The sequence below is a fragment of the Mus caroli genome, chromosome 10 (assembly GCF_900094665.2).
Source record: "Mus caroli chromosome 10, CAROLI_EIJ_v1.1, whole genome shotgun sequence".
Taxonomy (NCBI): domain Eukaryota; kingdom Metazoa; phylum Chordata; class Mammalia; order Rodentia; family Muridae; genus Mus; species Mus caroli.
In genome coordinates, this window is record NC_034579.1 from 43,839 (window position 1) to 66,027 (window position 22,189).

Below are 22,189 nucleotides of genomic sequence, written 5' to 3' on the forward strand. Positions count from 1 at the left end.
ATATATATATATATATATATATATATATATATGAGAGTAGGTTTGCATGCATGTGTATTTGCATGTATGTGGTGTATATATGTATGTATGTGATATGTGTGTGTGCATTATGTGGTATATATATGTGTGTGTGTGTGTGTGCATGTATGTGGTGTATATGTATGCATGTATAGTGGTGTGTGTGTGCGCGCGCACAGGTATGTGGTGTTTGTCTTTGCGTATGTGTGTGTGCACATACACATGATGTATGTGTGTAGGTCATAGAATGTGGGAAGCCGTGATAACATTTTCCGTCACTAGATGGCGCTAAAGCTCCATTGTGCGCATGTGCAGGAGCAAAAGCCCGCCAAAGTCACCAGTCCACTTCCCAAGACATAAGTCCATCCCCTGGGGCATTAACCAATCCCTGGGGTGTATGAGACCGTGGGTGATGCTATCAGCCTTAGTTAAGACACGTCACATTAGGGTATTTAAGCCTCACACGTTTCTGAGCCTTCTTTGTTCTACCTCACGATTATGAATAAAGTGTAACCACAGAAAGGTCTTGTGTTCTGTGCATGTTTTTCGCCGGCGAGAAACAAAAGTGCAGGGCAATAGAATGACCAGAGAAAGATTAAGGTGTCCACAGCATAAAAAGATCACTAAAACAAAAGTAGACTTGATTCAGATGCAGTTGGCCAGTTGCAGAGATTTAGGCTAACAGGGCTTGGCCAGGCTCAGAGTTGAATGGTACTGCAGAAGATGAAGTGCAGGATCATGGGACTAGGGAGATGAGGCGAGGACAAGTCAGTTTGAATGGACAGCATGGATAGGAATTTAAGCACATGTTAACAGTAGTCACTGAGGTAAAGCTCAGGGGACCACCAAGACTTCCCTGCTTGTTGGCCTCTTGATACACACATCAGAGTCTGTTGGCAAATTGGTGGTGGGAATCACCATGTAGAGTTGGCTGTGTTCTTCTTTATGAGTCCAGGTGAGTGAGTTGCACCCTTTTTCAGTTGGGAATATTACATCTGTTATTTCCAGTATGATTTTGATATGTCCTCATGCTTTTGTGTCCAATTAATTTTTGATAATAGCTATAAATAATACATTTTCTCTTTTAAAATTACTGATTTATCTGTCTTTGCCTCAATGGTGGTGCTGGACAGAGGGTATATCCATTTGTAGAGGAGATGGTGTCCAGTCATCATCTTGTTGTTTGTAAAATGGAATCACCTCGGGCAAGATCCAGCCTGAAAGCCATCATTTTACATAATAAGGAGTAACCTAGAGCAGGGCACAGCCTGATCCCTACAAGTCTAAGAGTGAGAACCGGAACAAAGCAAGATGGAGTCACTGATGTCAATGACCTGTTATATCTTGATGAAGTGAGACAGGAAGCATGGAGACTGTCTATTTCAATAATTCATACCATATTTTGTCAGAAATGAAATTGCACAGATTACCAACACTGTCAGAAGCTTTTTTCCCCTTTCTTCCGTTGATGCAGAAGAGATGGGTACTGCCAGAACACAGCCCATGAATGAAACTGTGTGAGGAGAATTCTGAGATTTTGAGAAACTGGGAAAATAAGTCATGAGCCTTGTAATCTCTGTTCCTCTTAAACCTGGGTTTGTTCTTAGAATGAACTTTCATACCCTTCCCAGATATAAATAGGAGTGGATTTGCTTCAGAGTACACATTGCTGCTTACTTCTGTCACTGAAAAAATGTCCTAAGCTTGTGTGTCCTTGTGTCCATGAACAGCCTAAAGTCATGTGAACACAGTTGTGACTGTGTAAGGCCTAAACTTCTGTGAACATTGCTCATATGACTTTGCTTAGCCTTCAGAGTAGAAACTGTCTGATGATCTGAATAAAGTTGGCTATTTCTTGAGACTTCTGATCACCTCATTTTTATACTCTGCTCTATTAGGTTAATTCAGTCATCTATAGTGGTAACAAGTTGGTACCCCAATAGGGACCTGAAGTCGGCTAAGAGAGAGGTAAGTGGGAATAATGGGGCAGAAATCAGGGAAGGCTTTATGTCATTTCTTAAAGAAAGGAGGAGCACAAGTATTAAAATCACAGCTATTGGACTGCTTTAAAGTTGTTTGGGTTTTAAGCTCTGATTTCCAGAAGAATGAATATTAGACTAAGAAGTATGGGACAGAGTCAGAAAGAATATTGAAAAGACACAGTAAAGAATGGGAAGGTACCTGTTCAATTGTGGTTACTTGGAAATACTTAAGAAAGATAAAGAGATTATTAATCATGAAGCAGAAAATGGCTAATTGCCTCAAAACCATCCCTGTAAGCCTTATGCTGACTCCATGGGGAGACACAATGATGCTATTGAAAAGCTAGTACAAGGGGGACAAGTTCAAGAGTTCTTATTAAACAATTTGCTTATGGTAATGCCAAGGATGCTTGCCAAAGAGAGATCAAAGAGGTGAGAGAGAGAGAGAGAGAGAGAGAGAGAGAGAGAGAGAGAGAGAGAGAGAGAGAGGATATGTTATTCATTTTCTAAAGTTATGTAGCAATGTGGGGACCTACAAACATGGAGCCAAATTAGCTGCTTTAGAAAACTGCAATTCAAAGGCAGATGTCATCGAAGTGTTTCAATTGTGGCAGACAATTTTTTTTAAATTATGTAAGTTGCCTTTACAACAAATCAATGTCAAAGGCTTAAATCCCCAAACAATAACAATTGTTCCAGTTTCATGTTTTAATCAATCTACCATTTCCTTACCAGTTGCTACTCAAGGAAGTGCTGCTATGATGTTGAGTGCTTTTCTTCCCTGCCACATTCTCATTATGATGTGCAGTCTCATCATAAACCCTTAGCAATGGAGTGAACTGATGGTAGGTGGGATCTCCAATATCACAAATGAAATAAACTTTATTTCTCTGTAAGATAGCTATTGCATGTATTTCTTTAGAGACAGGAAGCTGACTCAAGGGATTTCCAACTCTTTCTGCATTTACTTTCTTTGATTCAAGATTTCTAAATTAATTATTAATATGTATGTATTTTTTCAAAATGTTTTATTTTTATTTTCAAGTGGTGTGTGTGTGTGTGTGTGTGTGTGTGTTGGTTAGTGCTTGTGAGTACAGTGCCAGAAGAATGTTAGATTTCTATGTCATTTCCAGCCTGAGTGCTGGGAACTGAACTTGGATCCTCTGGAAAATAGGCAAGTACTCTTAACTGCTGAGCATTTTCTCTCTATCTCTGTCTCTGTCTCTGTCTCTGTCTCTCTCTCTCTCTCTCTCTCTCTAACTCTCCCTCTCCCTCTCCCTCTCCCTCTCTCTCTCTCTCCCCCCTCCCCTCTCTTCAGCTCCAGTATGTATAGTCTCAATTTTAGGTTTTGTTATTTTAGCCTCTTGATAAATATTACCAATTGTCCTTCAGAAAAGCATCAATTTCTTTTCAGCTACTTTTTATCATCTTTTGCCAAAACTAAGTCTGTATGAATAGTATTTAGCTAATGTTATAATTGGGTGAAATGATAATGTAAATCACATCAGTTTTCAGAACCCATCTGTATCTGGGAACTATGCTTAAAGTACTGTATGGAAAAGCACACTGATATTTTTATAAATATGATCATTACAACATTTTTAATCATATAGAGTAGCTAACAGGAAAAGCTTTGTCTTCATAAACAGCACAGATGGAATCTTAGGACACAGTTCTAGAATGATATGTCATGTGTTATTAAAATGAAAAGTGACTATTTATATGTGCTGGTCTATGAAGATCTTCAGGGTACATATGAGTGAGTACCTGGGCAATGCTATCCTCTTAGGTTTTGAAAAAGCTAGTGTTTATACATAGACATTCCTGGGTAGGAAATGCTGTGCTACCTAAGAAAAGTTCACCTGCTCAGGTAAGAAGGTAGAATGGGTACATTGTCTCTCTCTGATCTTGACTATAAATGTCATGATTTAATTCCTATTTGACTTTCTTTAATAATGGACTTTAACCTGGATTTATACACCAGGCAAGCCTTTCTCTTCCAAGTTGCTTTCAGTCCTAGTGTTTTGTCATAGGAACAGAAATGAAATCAGGCAAATGTGAACAGCATATGATCCATATGACTAGTGAGGTAACTGCAGTGTGGGACCAGAAACCAAGGTGATGGGTCATGGCTAACGGAGGTCCCAAAGCACAATAGATGATCAGCCAATCAGATGTTGCTATATTTTAATAATTAACAAAATCAAGGATTCGTGATCAGGAAGGAGGCTGTATGCGCCACTTATGAGAGAGCTGGGATCCTGGTTTAGAGAATCAAGCTGGGTGTGATGGAACATTCCTTATAGGCTGAGCGAGGTGACTGCTCCCACTAGCAGCCAGGATTGATTACTCATTGATTTACAGCTCAGCCTTGTTTAGGGTCACAGAGTGAAATCTGCCTCAAAACAGACAACAAAAGGGGCAGTGGGTAGCTATGGATGGTCAGGCTCTGGGTGCTCTGATTTGCCGGGTTTTAGGAGGTAGTTGCATGAGTTCAGCCATCTCAGGATTGAGTAACACCTCAATGGCAGAATCAAAACTGAGTTCATGTTCCCAGGTCCCCAATCTCAACTCCTGTCCTGCTCATTCAGATGTTTCATATTTGTCTATTAAGAAGTAAAAAATGTAAACAGGAAAGATGCTGTTATCCCGTTATCTAAATTAAGGCACACAGGACGTGAATGCCCTGCGAGTCTTGACTTTATTGGCAGCTTGCCTACTCCTTTGTTCTTTTATTCCAAAATTCTGGGCTAGAGTCCAGAAGAGGACCTGACTGCAAAAGCTGAATCAAGGACCATGAAACCAGATGACCTGCATAAGGCCCAATCTCCAAGGTTAACTCCCTTGTTTAAACCTTTGTGTCAAAATATGATTGGTCAATGCAACAGCTCACTCCAGGCTCCTCCTCACTTTGTGTTCCCTTCCTTTAAAAATGTTGTACAATCAGAGCATATGCTCCATCAACACACCCCTATGCCCACACCCAGAGACAGCTTGATTCCCAGGAATTCCGTCACAACCAGACTCGAAGGTAAGACACAACCTGCCCCAATACCTGGTATAACTCAAAAAATCACATGATCATCTATCTCATTAGATGCAGAAAAGTAACAAAACGCAACACCACTTCATGTTAAGTCTTGGAAAGATCAGAAATTCAGGGCACATACTCAAACATAATAAAAGCAATATACCACAAACAAACAGCCAAGATCAAATTAAATGGAGAGAAACATGAAGCAATCCCATTAAAATCAGGGACAAGACAAGGCTTCCCACTCTCTCATTATTTATTTATTCAGTATAGTACTTGAAGTTCTAGCTAGAGCAATTATACAACAAAAGGAGTTCAAGGGGATTCAAACTGGAAAAGAAGTCAAGGTATCACTATTTGTAGGGGAAAAGATAGTATACATAAGAGACCAAACTTTCTACCAGAGAACTCATATACCTGATAAACACTTCAGCAAAGTGGCTGGATATAAAACTAACCCAAACAAAACAGTAGTCTTTCTCTACTCAAGATAAATAGGCTGAGAAAGAAATTAGGGAAACAACACCCTTCACAATAGTCACAAATAATATAAAACATTGCTGTAAGTCTAACCAAGCAAAAAGAACTTCGGGTCTCTGAAGAAAGAAATTGAAGAAGATTTCAGAAGATGGAAAGATCTCCCATGCTCATGGATCAGTAGGATTGATATAGTTAAAAAAAAAATGGCTATTTTACCAAAAGAAATCCACAGATTCAATGCAATCCCTACCAAAATTCCAACTCAATTTTTCACAGAGTTAGAAAGATCAATTCTCAATTTCATCTGGAATAACAAAAAACCCAAGACAGTGAAAACAATTTTAAACAATAAAAAAACTTCTGGAGGAATTATCATCCCTGACTTCAAGCTTTACTACAGAGCAATAGGGTTAAAGATTACATGGTATTGTCATAGAGACAGACAGGTAGATCAATGGAATAGAATTAAGACCCAGAAATGAACCCACATATCTATGATCACTTGATCTTTGACAAAGAAGCCAAAACCATAAGGTGGAAAAAAAGCAAGCATTTCCAACAAATGGTGCTGGTTTAACTGGAGGTCTGCATGCAGAAGAATGCAAATTGATCCATTTTTATCTCCTTGTACAAAGCTCAACTCCAAGTAGATCAAGGACCTCCACATAAAATCAGATATGATGAATCTAGTAGAAGAGAAAGTGGGAAAGATCCTGGATCACATTGGCACAGGGAAAAGTTTCTTGAACAGAAGAACTCCAGTGGCTCAAGTTCTAAGATCAACTGTTGACAAATGGGAGCTCATGAAAATGAAAAGCTGGGGCTGGCAAGATGGCTCAGTGGGTAAGAGCACCCGACTGCTCTTCTGAAGGTCCAGAGTTCAAATCCCAGCAACCACATGGTGGCTCACAACCATCCGTAATGAGATCTGACACCCTCTTCTGGTGCATCTGAAGACAGCTACAGTGTACTTACATATAATAATAAATAAATAAATCTTTTTTTTAAAAAATGAAAAGCTTCTGTAAGGCAAAGAACACTGTCAATAAGACAAAATGGCAACCAACAGACTGGGAAAGGATCTTTACCTACCCTACATCGGATAGAAGGCTAATATCCAAAATATACAAATAACTCAATACATTAAGACTCCAGAGAACCAAATAACCCTATTAAAAATGGGGTACAGAGCTAAACAAATAATTATAAACTGAGGAATCTTGAATGGACAAAAGCACCTAAAGAAATGTTCACCTTAGTCACCAAGGAAATACAAATCCAAACTACCCTGAGATCCTACCTTACACCAGTCAGATCAAGAACTCAGGCTTTGACAGCAGATGCTGGCGATGATGTGGAGAAAGAGGAACACTCCTCCATTGCTGGTGGAATTGCAAGCTGGTACCACTCTGAAATTAATCTGGTGGTTCCTCAGAAAATTGCAAATAGTTCTACCTGAAGACCCAGCTATACCACTACTGGGTATATGCCCAAATGATGCCCCAATAACAAGGACACATGATTCACTATGTTCATAGCAGCTTTATTTGTGATAGCCAGAAGCTGGAAACAACCCAAATGTCCTTCATCAGAAGAATGAATACAGAAAATGTGACACATTTACACAAAGGTATTCAGGTATTAAAAACGACAACTTCACAAATTTTGTGGGCAAATGAATGGAACTAGAAAATATCATCCTGAGTGAGATAACCCAGACCCAATAGGACATACATGTTATATACTCACTGATAAGTGGATATTAAACCAAAAATCTCAGAATACCCACAATATAACTCACAGACCATATGAAGCTTAACAAGAAGGAAGGCCAAAGTATGTATGCTTCAATCCCACTTAGAAGAGGGAGCAAAATAATCATGAGAGGCAGAGGGAGGGAGGGACCCAGGAAGGAGAGAAGAAAGAAAGAAAAAAGGAGAGGGGGGCAGGACCAGGGATAGCTAGAGACAAGAAAGAATTCCAGGGGGCCAGGAGAATGAATAGAAATAAGTAGCAGTTGGAGGTGGAGAATGGGAGGAGGACCACTAGAAAGTCCCAGAAGCCAGGGATGTGAGAGACTTCCAGGACCAATGCGATGACATTAGCAGAAATAGCCAACAGTTGGGAGATAGAACCTGAAGAGACCACCTCCAGTACACAGACATGACCTCTAGTGGAGGGATGGGGCCACCTACCCATCTCAAAATTTTTAATCCAGAATTGTTCCTGTCTAAAGGAAATGCAGGGACAAAAGAATGGAGCAGAGACTGAAGGAAAGGCCATCCAGAGACTGCCCCACCTTGGGATCTATCCCATCTGCAGACACCAAACCCCAACACTATTGTGGATGCCAAGAAGTGCTTGCTGACAGGAGCCTGGTATGGCTGTCCTCTGAGCGGTTCTGCCACCTGCCTAAGACAGATGCAAATACTCGCAGCCAACCTTTGGACTGAGCCTGGGACCCCAATGGAGGAGTTAGTGGAAGGACTGAAGGAGCAAAAGGGGATTGCAACCCCATAGGAAGAACGACAACATCAACTAACCAGATCCCACAGAGATCCCAGGGACTAAACCACCAACCAAAGAGTATACAGGGGTGGGTCCTTGGCTCCAGCTGCATATGTAGCAGATGATGATGGTCTTGTCAGGCATCAGTGGGAGGGGAATCCCTTGGTCCTTTGGAGGCTTGTTGCCCCAGTGAAGGAGGATGCTGGAGGGGTGAGCCAAGAGTGGGTGGGTGGCTCTTAGAGGCAAAGGGGAGGGGGGATAGGATGGAAGGGGGTTGTGGAGGGGAGACCGGGAAGGGGGACAACCCTCGAAATGTAAATAAATAAAATAATTAATAATAAATAAATAAATATTTTTTAAAAATGTTATGCAATCGATTTTCTGGGACACGGTTCAGATCCCAAACTGGCTTCCTCCCTGACCACTCAGAAAGTAAAGCTTCCATGTTTTCAGCTTCTGTACCTGAAGTGCATGAGTTTTCTCTGCTTCCACCTGGTAAAGTTCAAGGTAAAGTTTAAGCGCAAAGAACCCAGGGACACTGGAGTGATTGTAAGGAGAATGAGGAAGACAGTTGGTAGAGTGCACAAAATGTGGAGAGAGGAAGTGCCGCTTCCTAGAGGGATCCACCGTGTGCCAATCCAACCACAACATCTGTTTAGTGATTTCTATCTGCCACCTTAACCTCCCATGATTCCTACCCTCCCTCATCCCACCCTGCAGTAACTAAATGCTGCCATTCTTCCACCCCTCTCCAAGTCGTGAAACATTGGAGAACAAGACCCAGAAGGAGCCTACAGAAGTGATGGGTGGCTGAGGAAGGGTAGAAGCGGTCCCACAGGGAAGACCAGTCTTAGTCACTTTGGCTTTGAGTCTGCACTCCCCGCATCCCCCCAGTCAGATCCCAGGGACTCACCTGCACTACAGGACTCCAGGTTCAAGAGAAGTAGAGTCAAAACAAGCAGAGCATTGCGTTTGATGACTGGAGCCAGCTGAAGGCAGGCGTGACTGCTTTCAAGAGAGAGCAAAGGAAGCCTAAGTAACTCAGCGGATGATTGCAGAGTTGTGGACTGTGCTTTCAAGCATTCCCTCTTTGTCCTTCCCGCTATCTCTGTCCCTAGTCCTATCCTTTCCTCGAACTCTTAGAGGGGATCACTCCCGGGTCCCTGGGCGCTGCTCAGTTTTTGGACCTCGATGATTCTTTCTATCCAGTTCCGACAGTTCACAGAAGTCCTGACTAACCCGGGTCTCCGGGATCCCCTGATTTTCCCAGGGGCTTGGAGGTCCCTTCCCAGAACTCACCAGTGCCCAGAGACCATCAATATCAGAAGCAGAAACGAACGAATAAAATTGATGCCTTCTGCTGGAATCACTGGCAGGCGGAGGGAGAAACTGGTGGCTGCACCGTGGGGGAGAAATAGGTACTGATGGTGAGGCGTGTCTGTCTCCCCACCCAGCCAGGTGGAGCTTGGAATGTTTGTGCTCTTTCCCATGCCATTCCTTCCTCCCACCTCCTAGTCTGAAATTGCATAGTCATCTGCAGAAGAAAGACAAGTTCTGGCTTGGTTTATTTTCAGTTTTTTAAAAGCCCAGAAGGTCTCTTCCCAAATACTGCCTAATAAGAAATCAACACGATTAAAGACAATTGTTACCTAACTTTTAGCAGCGCTGTGCATTCCCAGTAAACACCGTGACTTGGAAAAGCCAAGACCTTAGGAAAACTGTTCATGGAGTTCAGTTTTCCTTGGGCGTCATTACTCAAGTGCCTGGGTGTGGTACCTGCCAACGAAGGTGAGCTGCTAGTCAGCGGACCCTGAGGGATTTGTCTACTTTCTCTCTCTCTCTTTCTTCCTTTCTTCCTTCCTTTCTTTTCTTTTCTTTTCTTTTCTTTTCTTTTCTTTTCTTTTCTTTTCTTTCTTTCTTTCTTTCTTTCTTTCTTTCTTTCTTTCTTTCTTTCTACTTTTATTTATTTACTCTCCATTAGTTTAAATCCGTGATGGGTACAGCATCACACAGATTCTGTGTCCAATGGCCTTTGCAGGAAGGTTGCTTCGGAATTTGGCAATAACCATGACACTGTTTCCGTGGGCCAAGTTACTTTTCCCCAGATCACTCTGGGTTTGTTTGGTTTGCCTCCAGGAGTCACTGTATTGTTTTTGGCTTTGTACACACAAACACATCTCTTGCCTAAGAAGAACTCCGTTTCATCTCGGGCATAAACGCCTTCAATTTTAAGAAGAGCCGTGTGCACTCTTTGGTTCCAGAGACCTCGCTTGTAGACAGCAAAAATGGCCTTGCACCACAGCCTTCCAGACAGACTTGCTTTTAGAAGTCCTGTTCCCAGCAGGTCTCCACAGGCGCCAAGATGGCGGAAAGAAGAAAGCAATCCCCGCCGCCTATTTTCTTTCTTGAAGACTCACTTCAAGTCCACACCACCTCACTGACAGCTTTTAAATGTAATTTAAGTTTTAGAACGTGAGTTCTGGGGTCTTCACGTTTGCAAGGCAAATACTTTAATAACCAAGCTATCTGCACCCCAGCTTGCAGTGGTGGTGGTGATGAGGGAGGGGGTCCCTTTTCTTGAGATTTTCTTTTTAGTGACTTTTGCAACTGTGGTGTCCCTACCATCATTCATGGATTCACCCAGCTATAGGCTAAAGGCTAATTAAACAACCTCAAGTGACTGAGGCTAGTGTGGTGACCAGTGAGAGTGAAATGGTAACACCTAGGTATGGAGTCTGAGAAGACTCAGGTTTTGGTTGGTGGCCCCTTTCTGTGATCTTTCTCTTCTCCATTCAAGGATTTTTCCATCCATTCAAGTGGCCCTGGTTAGGATAGTGTTCCAGCTTGAATTAGCTGAAACTGGGGCCTGTGATGTCACAGAAACCAGAGTTATTACTAAGCTACTCATTTGTACAACTTACATTCATCTAGGGTCACTTCCATAATTAACCCCCATTAATTCCTCCAGGAAAGAGTATTCACTCCTAGCTATGTGGAAATTGAGCAGGATACGTTTTTTAAATGCCACAATTCCATCAAAATGCTTAAACTTTTGAAAGCTGTATCTGTAGCCTGGAACTCATTAAAATCATTTCTAGAGCCAAGTCCATGACCATCTTGAGACTGGTGTGAGATTGGCAGGCAGAGGAAAGCTTAGAGGCACATCCCATTCTCAGCTGGCTTTCTTTTAAAGCTCTCTAATTCAACCTTCTGCCCTATTCTTGTTCTCCCAGGATCCTGGCTGATTCGAAGGCCTCTGGGCTTGGACTGACAAGCCCCTTCCTGTCTAGGATGGAGACTTCCCCCTACCCTTACTACGGGCATCAAGAGATCCCTCGCCTTTAGGGATCTCTGCCAGGGTTAAGCCAGATTCTTGACTTCACCATAGAAAAGAATTTCAGGATGAGCAAGTCTGGAGCAGAGTTGGACTTAACTAAAAAGAGATTTTAAAGATGAGGGTCAGAGGAAAGAAGTGTCTGGGAGGGAAGTCAAGGCAGGAAGACTTCTGAGAAGGCGTTGCTACTGTTGCCAGTATACTTCTCCTTTGTTTGACAAATGAACCCAGGGGTAGCTCTTGGGTTCATTGGATAGAATCCAAACTGATGAGTAAAAGCCTAAGTCAAAAGAAGAGCAGGGCATGAGATTTTTTTTTTCTTAATTGAAAACAATGATTTAGTCTTGCTTGTGAATCTTAGAAATAACCCTGGAAAGGAATAAAGCTATATTGGAAGGTCACACAAGCTTGTTGCCATTCTAACATCTTTATTTAAAAATATCTTTCTATAAGAGAAATAATGGTAGGCCAGGTGTGGGGGCACACACCTTTCATTTAAGCCTTCAGGAGCCTGAGATCGATCTATCGATAGATCTATCTATCTATCATCTATCTATCTATCTATCTATCTATCTATCTATCTATCTATCTATCTATCTATCTATCTATCTTTTCAGGATTTTTCTGGCCTAATCCACTAGTTTCTCTAAGAGAGCCATCTGGTGTGGTCTGTCTGGACACGAGCCACCTTTCTATCACAACAATAGAAAACAACAGAAATGGCCTAATTTGACCAGGTGATAACTACTCTAACGAAGTTTTAATTTGCATTTCCCTGAAGGCTAAAGATGTACAACAGCTGTCTTTCAGATGTTTATTGCTCTTTCTGGTACTTATTTTTGGAATTATCTGTTTAGTTCAATAATCTATTTATTAATTAGAAGGTGCATGCTCGTTTGCATTCGTGTGTGTGTGTGTGTGTGTGAGAGAGAGAGAGAGAGAGAGAGAGAGAGAGAGAGAGAGAGAGAGAGAGAGAGAGAGATTTATAGGTCTTTATACAGTCAGGCTTCTGCCCCGCCCTCCACCCCTCACCCCCATCTGAAGCACAGTTGGCAGTGATCCACTGTGCTCTGTGCTCTGTGGCCCCCTCTGCATTCTCCTGGTTGTTCCCTCTGCTGGGTACGAAATAGTTCTTGTTTCCTGTGGTATGTGAAACTTTTTTCACAAAGTTCTTGTCTGTGCCTAGATCTTGTTCTGCCCTTGTTGTTTTCTGGCAGTTTCTAAGTTTCAGGTGTTATAATAATGCCTTTGGTCAGATTTTAGCTGTTTTTCGTGCCAGCCCATTTGTGATCACTTAAAAATAAGTTTTAAAAGCTGTGGTAAATAAATGTAATGGAAAGACAACTATAAACAAGTAAATTATTGGAATTGAACAGAAAACAAATTTTGAGACACAGTTTCTTCTCTGAACAAAGTTTTCTTATTTGCTAAGAATAATCTACCCCTGTGAACAAATTCAAAATAATCAAGTTCAATGTGAGGGTATTTGACATTGAAGAAAAAATCATTCTTTAACAAACACTTGGAAACCAAATATCAAACCAGCCAAAAGGCTGACCACCCCCTACCCAGTGCAGAGATTTAAAGTATGATAGTTGCTCACATTTTATGGTGTTTGCTTTTAAACCAAAGAACAAGCACCTCATTTGTAAATTTAATAAAAATGTAGCACTTAGGAAGGGCAAATCTTAGATATTTTCAGAGCACAGAAATTTCTCTTACCACAGCGCTAAGATTAGCCTAGAAACAGTAGTAGAAAGTGAAAATGTGATCCCCAACTCTTCAGTGGTTTGTCCAAGAAAATGTTGCTATCTACCAGTTCGTTAATAGTTTTGTATATGTTTAGATGTTTGGCAAATCAGAGCCATGTATTATAGTTATATGCCTTGCTTTAAGAGAAAAAGAAAATAAAATCTCAACAGATAAAAAATGCTTTACATGAAAAGGGGAGAAGCTACGGTAAATATAGTTCAGATAATATATAAGGAGACAATTTTTCTATTTTATTTATTTATAAATGACAGATATAACACTATTATTAAAGTTTTCCCCACAGGCTTGTGAGGGGGGAGTGAGCAGGGAGACAACCGTGTGTAAAATGTACAAACACTTCTCATTGCAACTTTTTTTAAAATTTTACTTTTTTTTTTCTTTTTTATTCACTTTACATCCTGATCACGGCCCTCCCTTCCCTTCTTATACAGTAAATACTATTTGGTATCTATTTCTGCAATAAAAACAGCGTGTCTTGTTTGATATACTATGTATTGGTTACATTTCTGGTTGCTATAACAAACTACAAGAGAAAGGCGATTTGAGGAAGGAGGAGTTGATTTTGCTGCAGGAGTAGTCACAGGGCAGGAGGCAGCTAGCTGCTGATGTCACACTGGGAGTCTGGAAGGATTGAGCAAGAGTAGGAGAAAGAGGAAAGAGGGATGGAGGAAGGGAGGTAGGGAGGGAGGGAGGGAGGGAGGGATGAGAGCTAGGAGAACAGAAACAAGAGGGGAGAGAGAGGGGGAGGGGAGGGAGAGGAAGAGAAAGAGAGAGAGGGAGAGAGGGAGAGGGAGAGAAGGAGGGGAGGGAGAGAGGAGAGCGAGTGAGAGAGGCTACTGTCCCCTTTCTGTTTATTTTTTATTTAGTTAAGTACCCACCCCATGAGATGGTGCTTCAGGTATTTAGGGTGGATGTCTTCACCTCAAATGACTTAACCCACCCCCTCGAAGACACACCTAGTATTGTGTCTTCTGAGTGATTTTGATCCTTCAGAGTGCTTATGAAGAGGAACCATCACATACTAAACCTTAGTAATTTTTAACCTATTTTTTCATTTTAAGAGCATCTTCAAAACCATGATTTGTTAGAATACATTTTAAAGGTTGAACCTAAGGGTTTAACTTATTTAATTGATGGACCTAATAACTTATTGTAATCACTAAAATAGTTGTCCCTCTCGCCTTCTTATCTCCTTATTGTGCATTTGGAGGCCACACTTCGCTTTATCTGGAATCTGTTTTTAGGCTATAGTTTCTTCTGTTTGAAATGTTATACATCTAGTTTTCTTCTCATGATAGTTGTGACTGACCTCTAAACCAAACCAACCTTGATTCACATGTATTTTGTCTTTCATTCAATGAAAACAATATATATCATGTATTCATATCCTTTTTTGTGTGCTTAGTTATATAACTCGGTTAACTGTAGTGTTATTTTCTGCTGTCTCAGTATAACCCTCCTCTCCTACCTGGTTGCACATTTAAAACTCTGAATAAATTAATCGGCCACTCATGTTGCTTAGTTATTGCCACCAGTTTGTTTTGTTTCATTTTTATTCTGTTTTTTTATTAATTATTTTATTTATTTACATTCCAGCCATTGGCTCCCCTTCCTGTCCTCCTCCCACAGTTCCTCCACCCATCCCCCCTCCCTCTTGCCTCCAAGAGGGTGCTCCCCCTCTCCTCTGATTCTGTTTCTTGTTAAAGTACTTTCCACAGAATATTATTGTCAACTTACAACTTTATTGGGCAAATATATTTTAGGCATTCAATGTAATATATATTTGTGTATATTTATCATAGAATATGTAATATAATTTTTTAAATTTTGCAATTTCCTTTTGAAACAAATGACAAAAACTATCACCTCTGCCTCACAAGTACTGGGATTACAGGACTGTGCCACCATACCCAACTTCAAAATACTTTAAATACACTTCCATAGGGAAATTCTACTCTCTCAAGTGCCTGTCATTTGGTCATTTAATCAAACTTAGGTAATTTTCAAAAGGTAATCTGCAGTTATCATTATAATAAATCAGTTAATCATAAAATACAAAGTTTTCCCCCAGACTCTTGGAGGAGGCTTAGTGCTGCTCCACAATCTTTAAAATCAGAGAGGTTTCTTTGGCCAGGGGAGAAAAGGCCAAGGCAGAAGTTAGAGAGACTGCAGACAGGAGAAGTATTGGTTGTGCTGTGTCTGGTTCTGTAATGTGGTGACAGGGGAGAGGCCTCAAGAAGTTGAAGGTCCCCAACTTCCTCTGACTCAATGATTGGCATCTAAGCAGAGTCGAAACCAATTAGTTGAGATATAAACACATATCTTAGTCACTGTTTTGTTGCTGTGAAGAGACACCATGACCACAGTAACTGTTATGAAGGAAAACATTTAACTGGGGCTTGCTTACAGTTTCCGAAGAGTAACCCATTATCAGCACATCAGGAGACACGGCAGCACATAGGCAGACATGGTCCTAGAGAAGGGGTTCTATATCCAGATTCACAGGCAGCAGGAAGATAGCGTCACTGGGCCTGGCTTGAGCTTGTGAAACCTCAAAGCCCACTCCCTAACACCCAGGGACAAACATTCTCTTAATCCTTTCAACTAGTGCCACTCCCTGGTGACCTAACATTCAAATCTATGTCCTATGGGGTTATTCTTTCTCAAGCCACCACTGGACAGCTTTCTGGATTGCACCTCCAATTTGTTTGTGTTTGTGAAACCAGGGATTGAACCCAGGCACTTGCTCATGTGAACTATAGCCCCATCCAATTATTTTTAAAGCCTAAAACTAAGTTCTCCAACAGCAAGAGTATAAAGTCTTTCCGAAATGGAAATACTTTTATATCTAAACAAGTCTTCCCTTGAATAGGAATCTGTAGTCATTCTCATTTATGGTTGTGGCAAATTATAATAAACCTAGCTGCCTGTCCATGTTAGGCTTTTGTCAACTCTACAGTTATCTAGGAAGAGGAACTTCAATCAAGAAATCTCTCCATCAGATTGGCCTGTTGACAATCTACCGGGCATTTTCTTGATTGGTGACTGGTATGGGAGGACCCATTGTGGATAGTGCTAACCCTGGCAGATATCTCCAGTGATGTAAGAAAGCAGGCTGAACAAGCCATGGGGAACCAAGCCAGGAAGCAGCATTCTTCCATGGCCGTTGTTCAGTTCCTGCCACAAGTTCTTGCCCTGACTTTCCTTTCATGGTGGACTGTTGTAAGTTGAAATAAATTATTTCCTCCCCAACTTGACATGGTGTTTTATCACAATAGAAATCTAACAGATATGCTGTCTAAATCAAAAATTCTACTTTCATTTCTGTTGAGATAAAATACCAGAGTGGGGTGGGGTGGGGTGGGGGTGGGGGAAGCCATTTAGGAAGGGATGGTTTATTTTAGCTCCCAATACCAGATTATGGTCCATTATTTCAGGTATGTCAAAGCACTTGATCAGGGACATCAAAAATGTGATATAGATGGTCATGTGCACAGCCAAGAGCAGAGATATAATAAATGTTTGTGTTCATGTGCACATATGCTCAGTTCCCGCTCTATATTTATACAGTTTAGGACCCCAACCCGGGGCAGGGTGCCCTCCACAATAAGCTGGTCTTCCCACTCCAGTTAATACAAGCAAGATATGAATAGTTAATATGCCTAATCTGTGTGAATTATAGTAACATTTGGCCTTTGTGTGGAGAGTGGGGGGGGGGGGAGTCACTGACTTTGATGCTAATATGCAAAAGCAAACATTAGGAACACATTTGAAAAGAGTCAGAAGAACTGTACATTTGAAAACCCAACTGAGCAGAGAAACCCTTATTACCAGAGTCACCTCATGGGACGACTGGCTGTTTGCTTACCATGGGAGCATTTTCTGCATAGAAACGGCATAATTGACTGTTGAGCTCTAGCTGGCAGATGCCATGTGACCTAGCAACAGTAAAGGAAGAGAGCCAGGAGAGATTTCTGCTAGAAATAAACTTATTTTAAATCTTTATTTTCTGAAACATTTTGGTGAAGATGCTCCTTCCTCCTAACAAACTAATAAACAAGTAACAACAATAAATAGCATATACTTCTCTTGCCTGTGTATACTGGATGGTCATTTTACACAGGCTGGAGTCCTATTTACCTGAGAATGTGTGAATACGAGACAAAAAGCTAACAAGGTGCTTTTTAATGAGATTACTTTGCCTGAAGAGCAGGCATGTAATAATGATTCAGTTTGACTTCTGTTTACCTAAGGAGTTAATGATGTTAATTTTCCTTTCTTTTATGCTCTGTGTACTGTTATGGATTATTTTGTCTTTCTCTCACAATGGTAAATGGTAAAATTGCTCTTCTAGAGAGTGCTACCCATCCTCATTGCTGTCAAGCTATTTCATATTTCTTTGTGTTGGTAATCCTTATCTCAAAGGAATGCTCTTGCCTTCTTGTGTTCAACTTCAGCTTGCAGACCATTCTTATCTCACATTATTTGAATCCTCTCTTTCTCATTTCTGTCCCCAGTCCTTCCCTGATGATAGAATGCTGTCTGTGACAACAGCCACAATCCAGGGATATGCCAACTACAAAACACTAAGAACTTTAAATGATCACCTCTTGTTCTAATTTCATTTCTGCTATTGTGATAAAAATATTATGGCATAAAATAATTTAGGGGAAAAGGGGGTTTCATTCAGCTCTTAACTTAAACCAGCTAGTGATGTCACAGCTACAGACCCTGACTAGGGGACAATGTTGGCCACACTGGGGTGGGGATTCCAATATCAATTAACAATCAAAACAATCCCCCTCACAGACATTCCCACAGACCAACCTTCTGTATAAGATAATTCCTCAATTAGGACTCTGCTTTTAGGTGTGCTGGCACACCTTTAATCACAGCACATGGGAGGCCAAGGCAGGCAGATCTCTGTGAGTTTGAAACTTGCTGAAGTTTCAGGACAGCCAGGTCTGCACAACAGAAAAACTAACAAACAAATAAACAAAACAAAACAAAACAAACAAGACTTGCTTTCCTGGTATTCCAAATTGTGTCCAATTGGCATTAGTTTTGGAAGTAAAGACACCAGCAATCCCATGTGTTTATAAGTGGAGAAAAAAAGATAGTGATCAGTATCAGGTGAGGGGAGACATGGGTGAGTTTGGCTAAAGATATATGAAGAAGAGAAAGAGAAAGATATACAACCAGATTATGTGAGAATGGTCCCGTTTTTGAAAAGTCTTGAGATACAGAGGGCTTTTTGTTTTGTTTTGTTTTGTTTTGTTTTTGTTTTTAAGGAATGAAAAAAATAAAAAAAAAAAAACCAACAAAGGATAAGAAGGGAGTACAAATTGTGATATAGGATGAGAACAGCGCCAAATTGACCCTGGCTATTAAATAAAGGAGAAACAGACATGAAGGAAAGTGGGAGAGAGCTGGTGAGCCTGATTACTGGATTCAGCCTCAGGTCTCTTGGAGTTCCTTGCCTGGCTTCTAGAAGTTTCTCTGGTGCTTGAGAATTCCTGTACAGTGGACACTTATCTTTTCCCCTGGGCCTTCTTTGAGAGACTGTATTACAAATGCTGGTCCAGGCTGTGGGTGATGTTTCTCAGAGGCTGCTCCTATCTCTGATTGTTCCTTAAGCATTCTAATTATAAATGCAAGTCCTGTCCCTCAGGTGGGTCCTCCCCAGTGTCCAGAGAAATGTTCTGTTTGGAGATTGTGCAAAAGTCTCTTTGTAGACTCCAGGTCCAAACAGAAAATATTCAATTCCCAGAGTGTGCATGGTCCTGATTTAAAGTTTCTTTCCCATATCCTAGCGATATTCAGGTGACCAGTTTCTGTGTATAGTCTGTCCTATGACACCTGTCCTTAGTTTTCCTAGAATGTAACTTGCAGAGAATCTTGGGCTCCTGGCCTGATGATGCTGTGGGGCCTTTTTTTCCCTGTGTGAAAGTACTAACCACATAGTACCAAGAGGAGAGAGGTCCCCCAGCATCTTTCTCCCTCTTTGGGTGCTACTACTGTCTTGGGTCCAGGACTTCTTTCAGGTCTTTAGAATGTCTGTCATTGAAAGTACAGTGAAGCCTCTCTGTTTCCTTAAGTGTGTAGAAAGAGTTCCCTCATAGTAGGAACAGAGTGCTGCCTCAAACATACCTAATCTCTTCTAGTTCTGAACTTGCCTTTCTGTTTTATTCCTATTTTGTCAACTTCTCTTTCTTTTCTTTTCTTTTTTTCCTTTTCTTTTCTTTTTTGTTTTGCTTTGCTTTGCCTTGGCTGTCCTGGAATTCACTCTGTAGACCAGGCTGGCCTAACTCACAGAAATCCATCTTCCTCTGCCTCCTGAGTACTGGCATTAAAGGTGTACATCACTACTACCCAGCCTCGGTTTTTTAATTAAAGTAGAAACATTTGGGTACCGTTCTCTTCTTCTAGTAATTGCTTTATTTTTTAAATTTCCCACAGATTATTTCCTAACAGGTCTAACAAACTATACCTGAGTGTCTTCTGCCATCTTACAAATCACCCCCCACCACCACTTCTACAACAGTTACAGAAAACCACCAAGCAAGACTAGGAAACCACAGTAGTCAAGAAGTCACCACAGCGAGAAGCCACAGCTGCTACTGGTCTGGACTCACATTGTGCCTTTGAGAATGTGCCCTTAACTGACACTGAGAACCTCTAAGCTGTGACCACAGCCTAGACTAGTATGACTGCCAATGTTATTGTGGTAGAGTCACATGTCTCCATAACCATGTGTGCCAGCCAGGGCAACAGAGGCCTGGCCTTACTCCAATTCTGCTGTATTTGATTGATGGAATCTGAATCTTATTCAGGAGTTTCATTGCAAAGGAGCCTGGAAAACGCAGTTTTAGCTTCACTGTTTTTGTAGCATAGGAAGAGACAGCATTAAGAAGATAACATGGATGCCAGGCCCCCACTTGCTTTGCCCCACCCCCACAACTGGTATGCACAATTAGAATGGAATTACTATAGTCTCAAAAGTGTGTGAATAATACTTCATCTTGCTTATTGGTTTATCATATCTACATGTATGTTCATATATCTGCAGTTGTGTATATGTGTACATAATCTTATAAAGGGAGTAAGATTAATAGTGATTTCAAGCATGGGTTCTAGAAGTGCTTTCACATTTACTTTAGAGGTGGGAGGGATCTTTGAGAGGTATTGAGAAAACACATACCCCACATAAAAACCTCTGTTCATGTAATGTGGGGTATGTGTTTCCGCAATACCTCTCAAAGATCCCTCCCACCTCTAAAGTAAATGTGAGAGCACTTCCCTCAGAACACTGTTGTATGCTTGGCTCGAGATAGCTACTTAGTAAGTCATAACTCTTTTTGTTTTCTGGTAGCAGAAGACCTAGGTTAGTAAGGCCAGGGCATTGTATGATCTTGACTAGTCATATCATTTTTCTGGTCTTAATTTGTTGTCTTTTTAAGGTAAGTCCTTATCTATAACGTGTATTCCTAAGCTTATAGTTTTACAAATACTTTCATGGAGAAAATGCAGCACTAAAAGCTACTCACTTTTGCAGCCGGGCATGGTGGCACACGTCCTTAATCCCAGCACTCGGGATGCAGAGGCAGGGGGATTTCTGAGTTTGAGGCAAACCTGGTCTACAGAGTGAGTTCCAGGACAGCCAGGGCTACACAGAGAAACCCTGTCTCAAAAANACCAAAAAAAAAAAAAAAGTTACTCACTTTTAGTGTGTAGGAAAGTGTGTGTGTGTGTGTGTGTGTGTGTGTGTGTGTGTGTGTCTGTGTGTGTCTGTTGGCATGCCTGTAAATGTTCATGGAAGTCAAAGGATAATTTTGGGTGTTGTTCCTCAAGAGCTATTCACTTTTTGAATTAAAAAATATTAGTTTTATTTTATTTTTTCAATTTTTATTAGATATATTCTTCATTTACATTACAAATGCTATCCCAAAGTCCCCTATACCCTCCCCCGACTCCTCCTTGCTCCCCTACACTCCCACTCCAACTTCTTGGCCCTGGAGCTCCCCTGTACTGGGGCATATAAAGTTTGCAAGACCAAGGAGCCTCTCTTCCCAATGATGGCCAACTAGACCATCTTCTGCCACATATGCAGCTAGAGAAATGAGCTCTGGGGGGTACTGGGTAGTTCATATTGTTCCACCTATAGGGTTGCAGACCCCCTCCAATCCGTGGGTACTTTCTCTAGCTCCTCCATTGGGGGTCCAATAGATGACTGTGAGTATCCACTTCTGTATTTGCCAGGCATTGGCATAGCCTCACAAGGGACAGCTATATCAGGGTCCTTTCAGCAAAATCTTGCTGGCATGTGCAATAGTGTCTGCATTTGGTGGCTGATTATGGGATGGATTCCCAGGTGAGGCAGTCTCTGGATGGTCCATCCTTTTGTCTTAGCTCCAAACATTGTCTCTGTAACTCCTTTAATGGGTATTTTGTCCCCTATTCTAAAGAAGAATGAAGTATCCACACGCTGGTCTTCCTTCTTCTTGACTTTCTTTCTCTCTTTCTTTCTTTCTTTCTTTCTTTCTTTCTTTCTTTCTTTCTTTCTTTCTTTCTGAATTGACAAAAAAACCTTTATATTATCTAGAAATCAGAATTTGTTGACTAAATGTAATGATTACATGTCAAATATTACAAAAATATTTTAGCAATATTTCCTTTACCATTCTGTAGGTTTTTTCTTGTCGTGTAGCCAAGTAGCTGATGCATCAGTAGTATTCCAGTTTTGTATTTCAGCCTGTTCTTCTATAGGGCACTTCAGTTGCTTCCTAAACACTACCTCAGAGTGAAAGACTGGAAAATTATTTTCCAAGCAAATGTTCCGAAGAAACAAGCTGGAGTAGCCATTATAATATCGAATAAAATCAACTTCCAACCCAAAGTTATCAAAAAAGACAAGGAGGGGCACTTCATACTCATCAAAGGTAAAATCTTCCAAGATGAACTCTCAATTCTGAATATCTTATGCTCCAAATGCAAGGGCAGCCACATTCATTAAAGAAACTTTAGTAAAGCTCAAAGCACACATTGCACCTCAAACTATAA

The 22,189-nt window shown here is 41.0% G+C and overlaps 1 protein-coding gene and 1 pseudogene across 1 annotated transcript in view; both read right to left on the minus strand.

The window, feature by feature from the left end:
* LOC110304097 (histocompatibility antigen 60c-like) overlaps positions 1–9,436 on the minus strand; it is a 15,711-nt gene extending 6,275 nt beyond the window's left edge. The window contains exons 1-2 of the mRNA XM_021175347.1: positions 9,322–9,436; positions 8,936–9,027 (exon numbers count right to left, since the gene is read on the minus strand). Of these exons, the coding sequence (XP_021031006.1) occupies positions 8,936–9,027; positions 9,322–9,338 (109 nt within the window). The 5' untranslated portion in view covers positions 9,339–9,436. The remainder of the gene's footprint in view (positions 1–8,935; positions 9,028–9,321) is intronic.
* Positions 9,437–9,979: 543 nt separating this feature from the next.
* The window catches only part of LOC110303395, a 94,007-nt pseudogene continuing 81,797 nt past the window's right edge, over positions 9,980–22,189 (minus strand).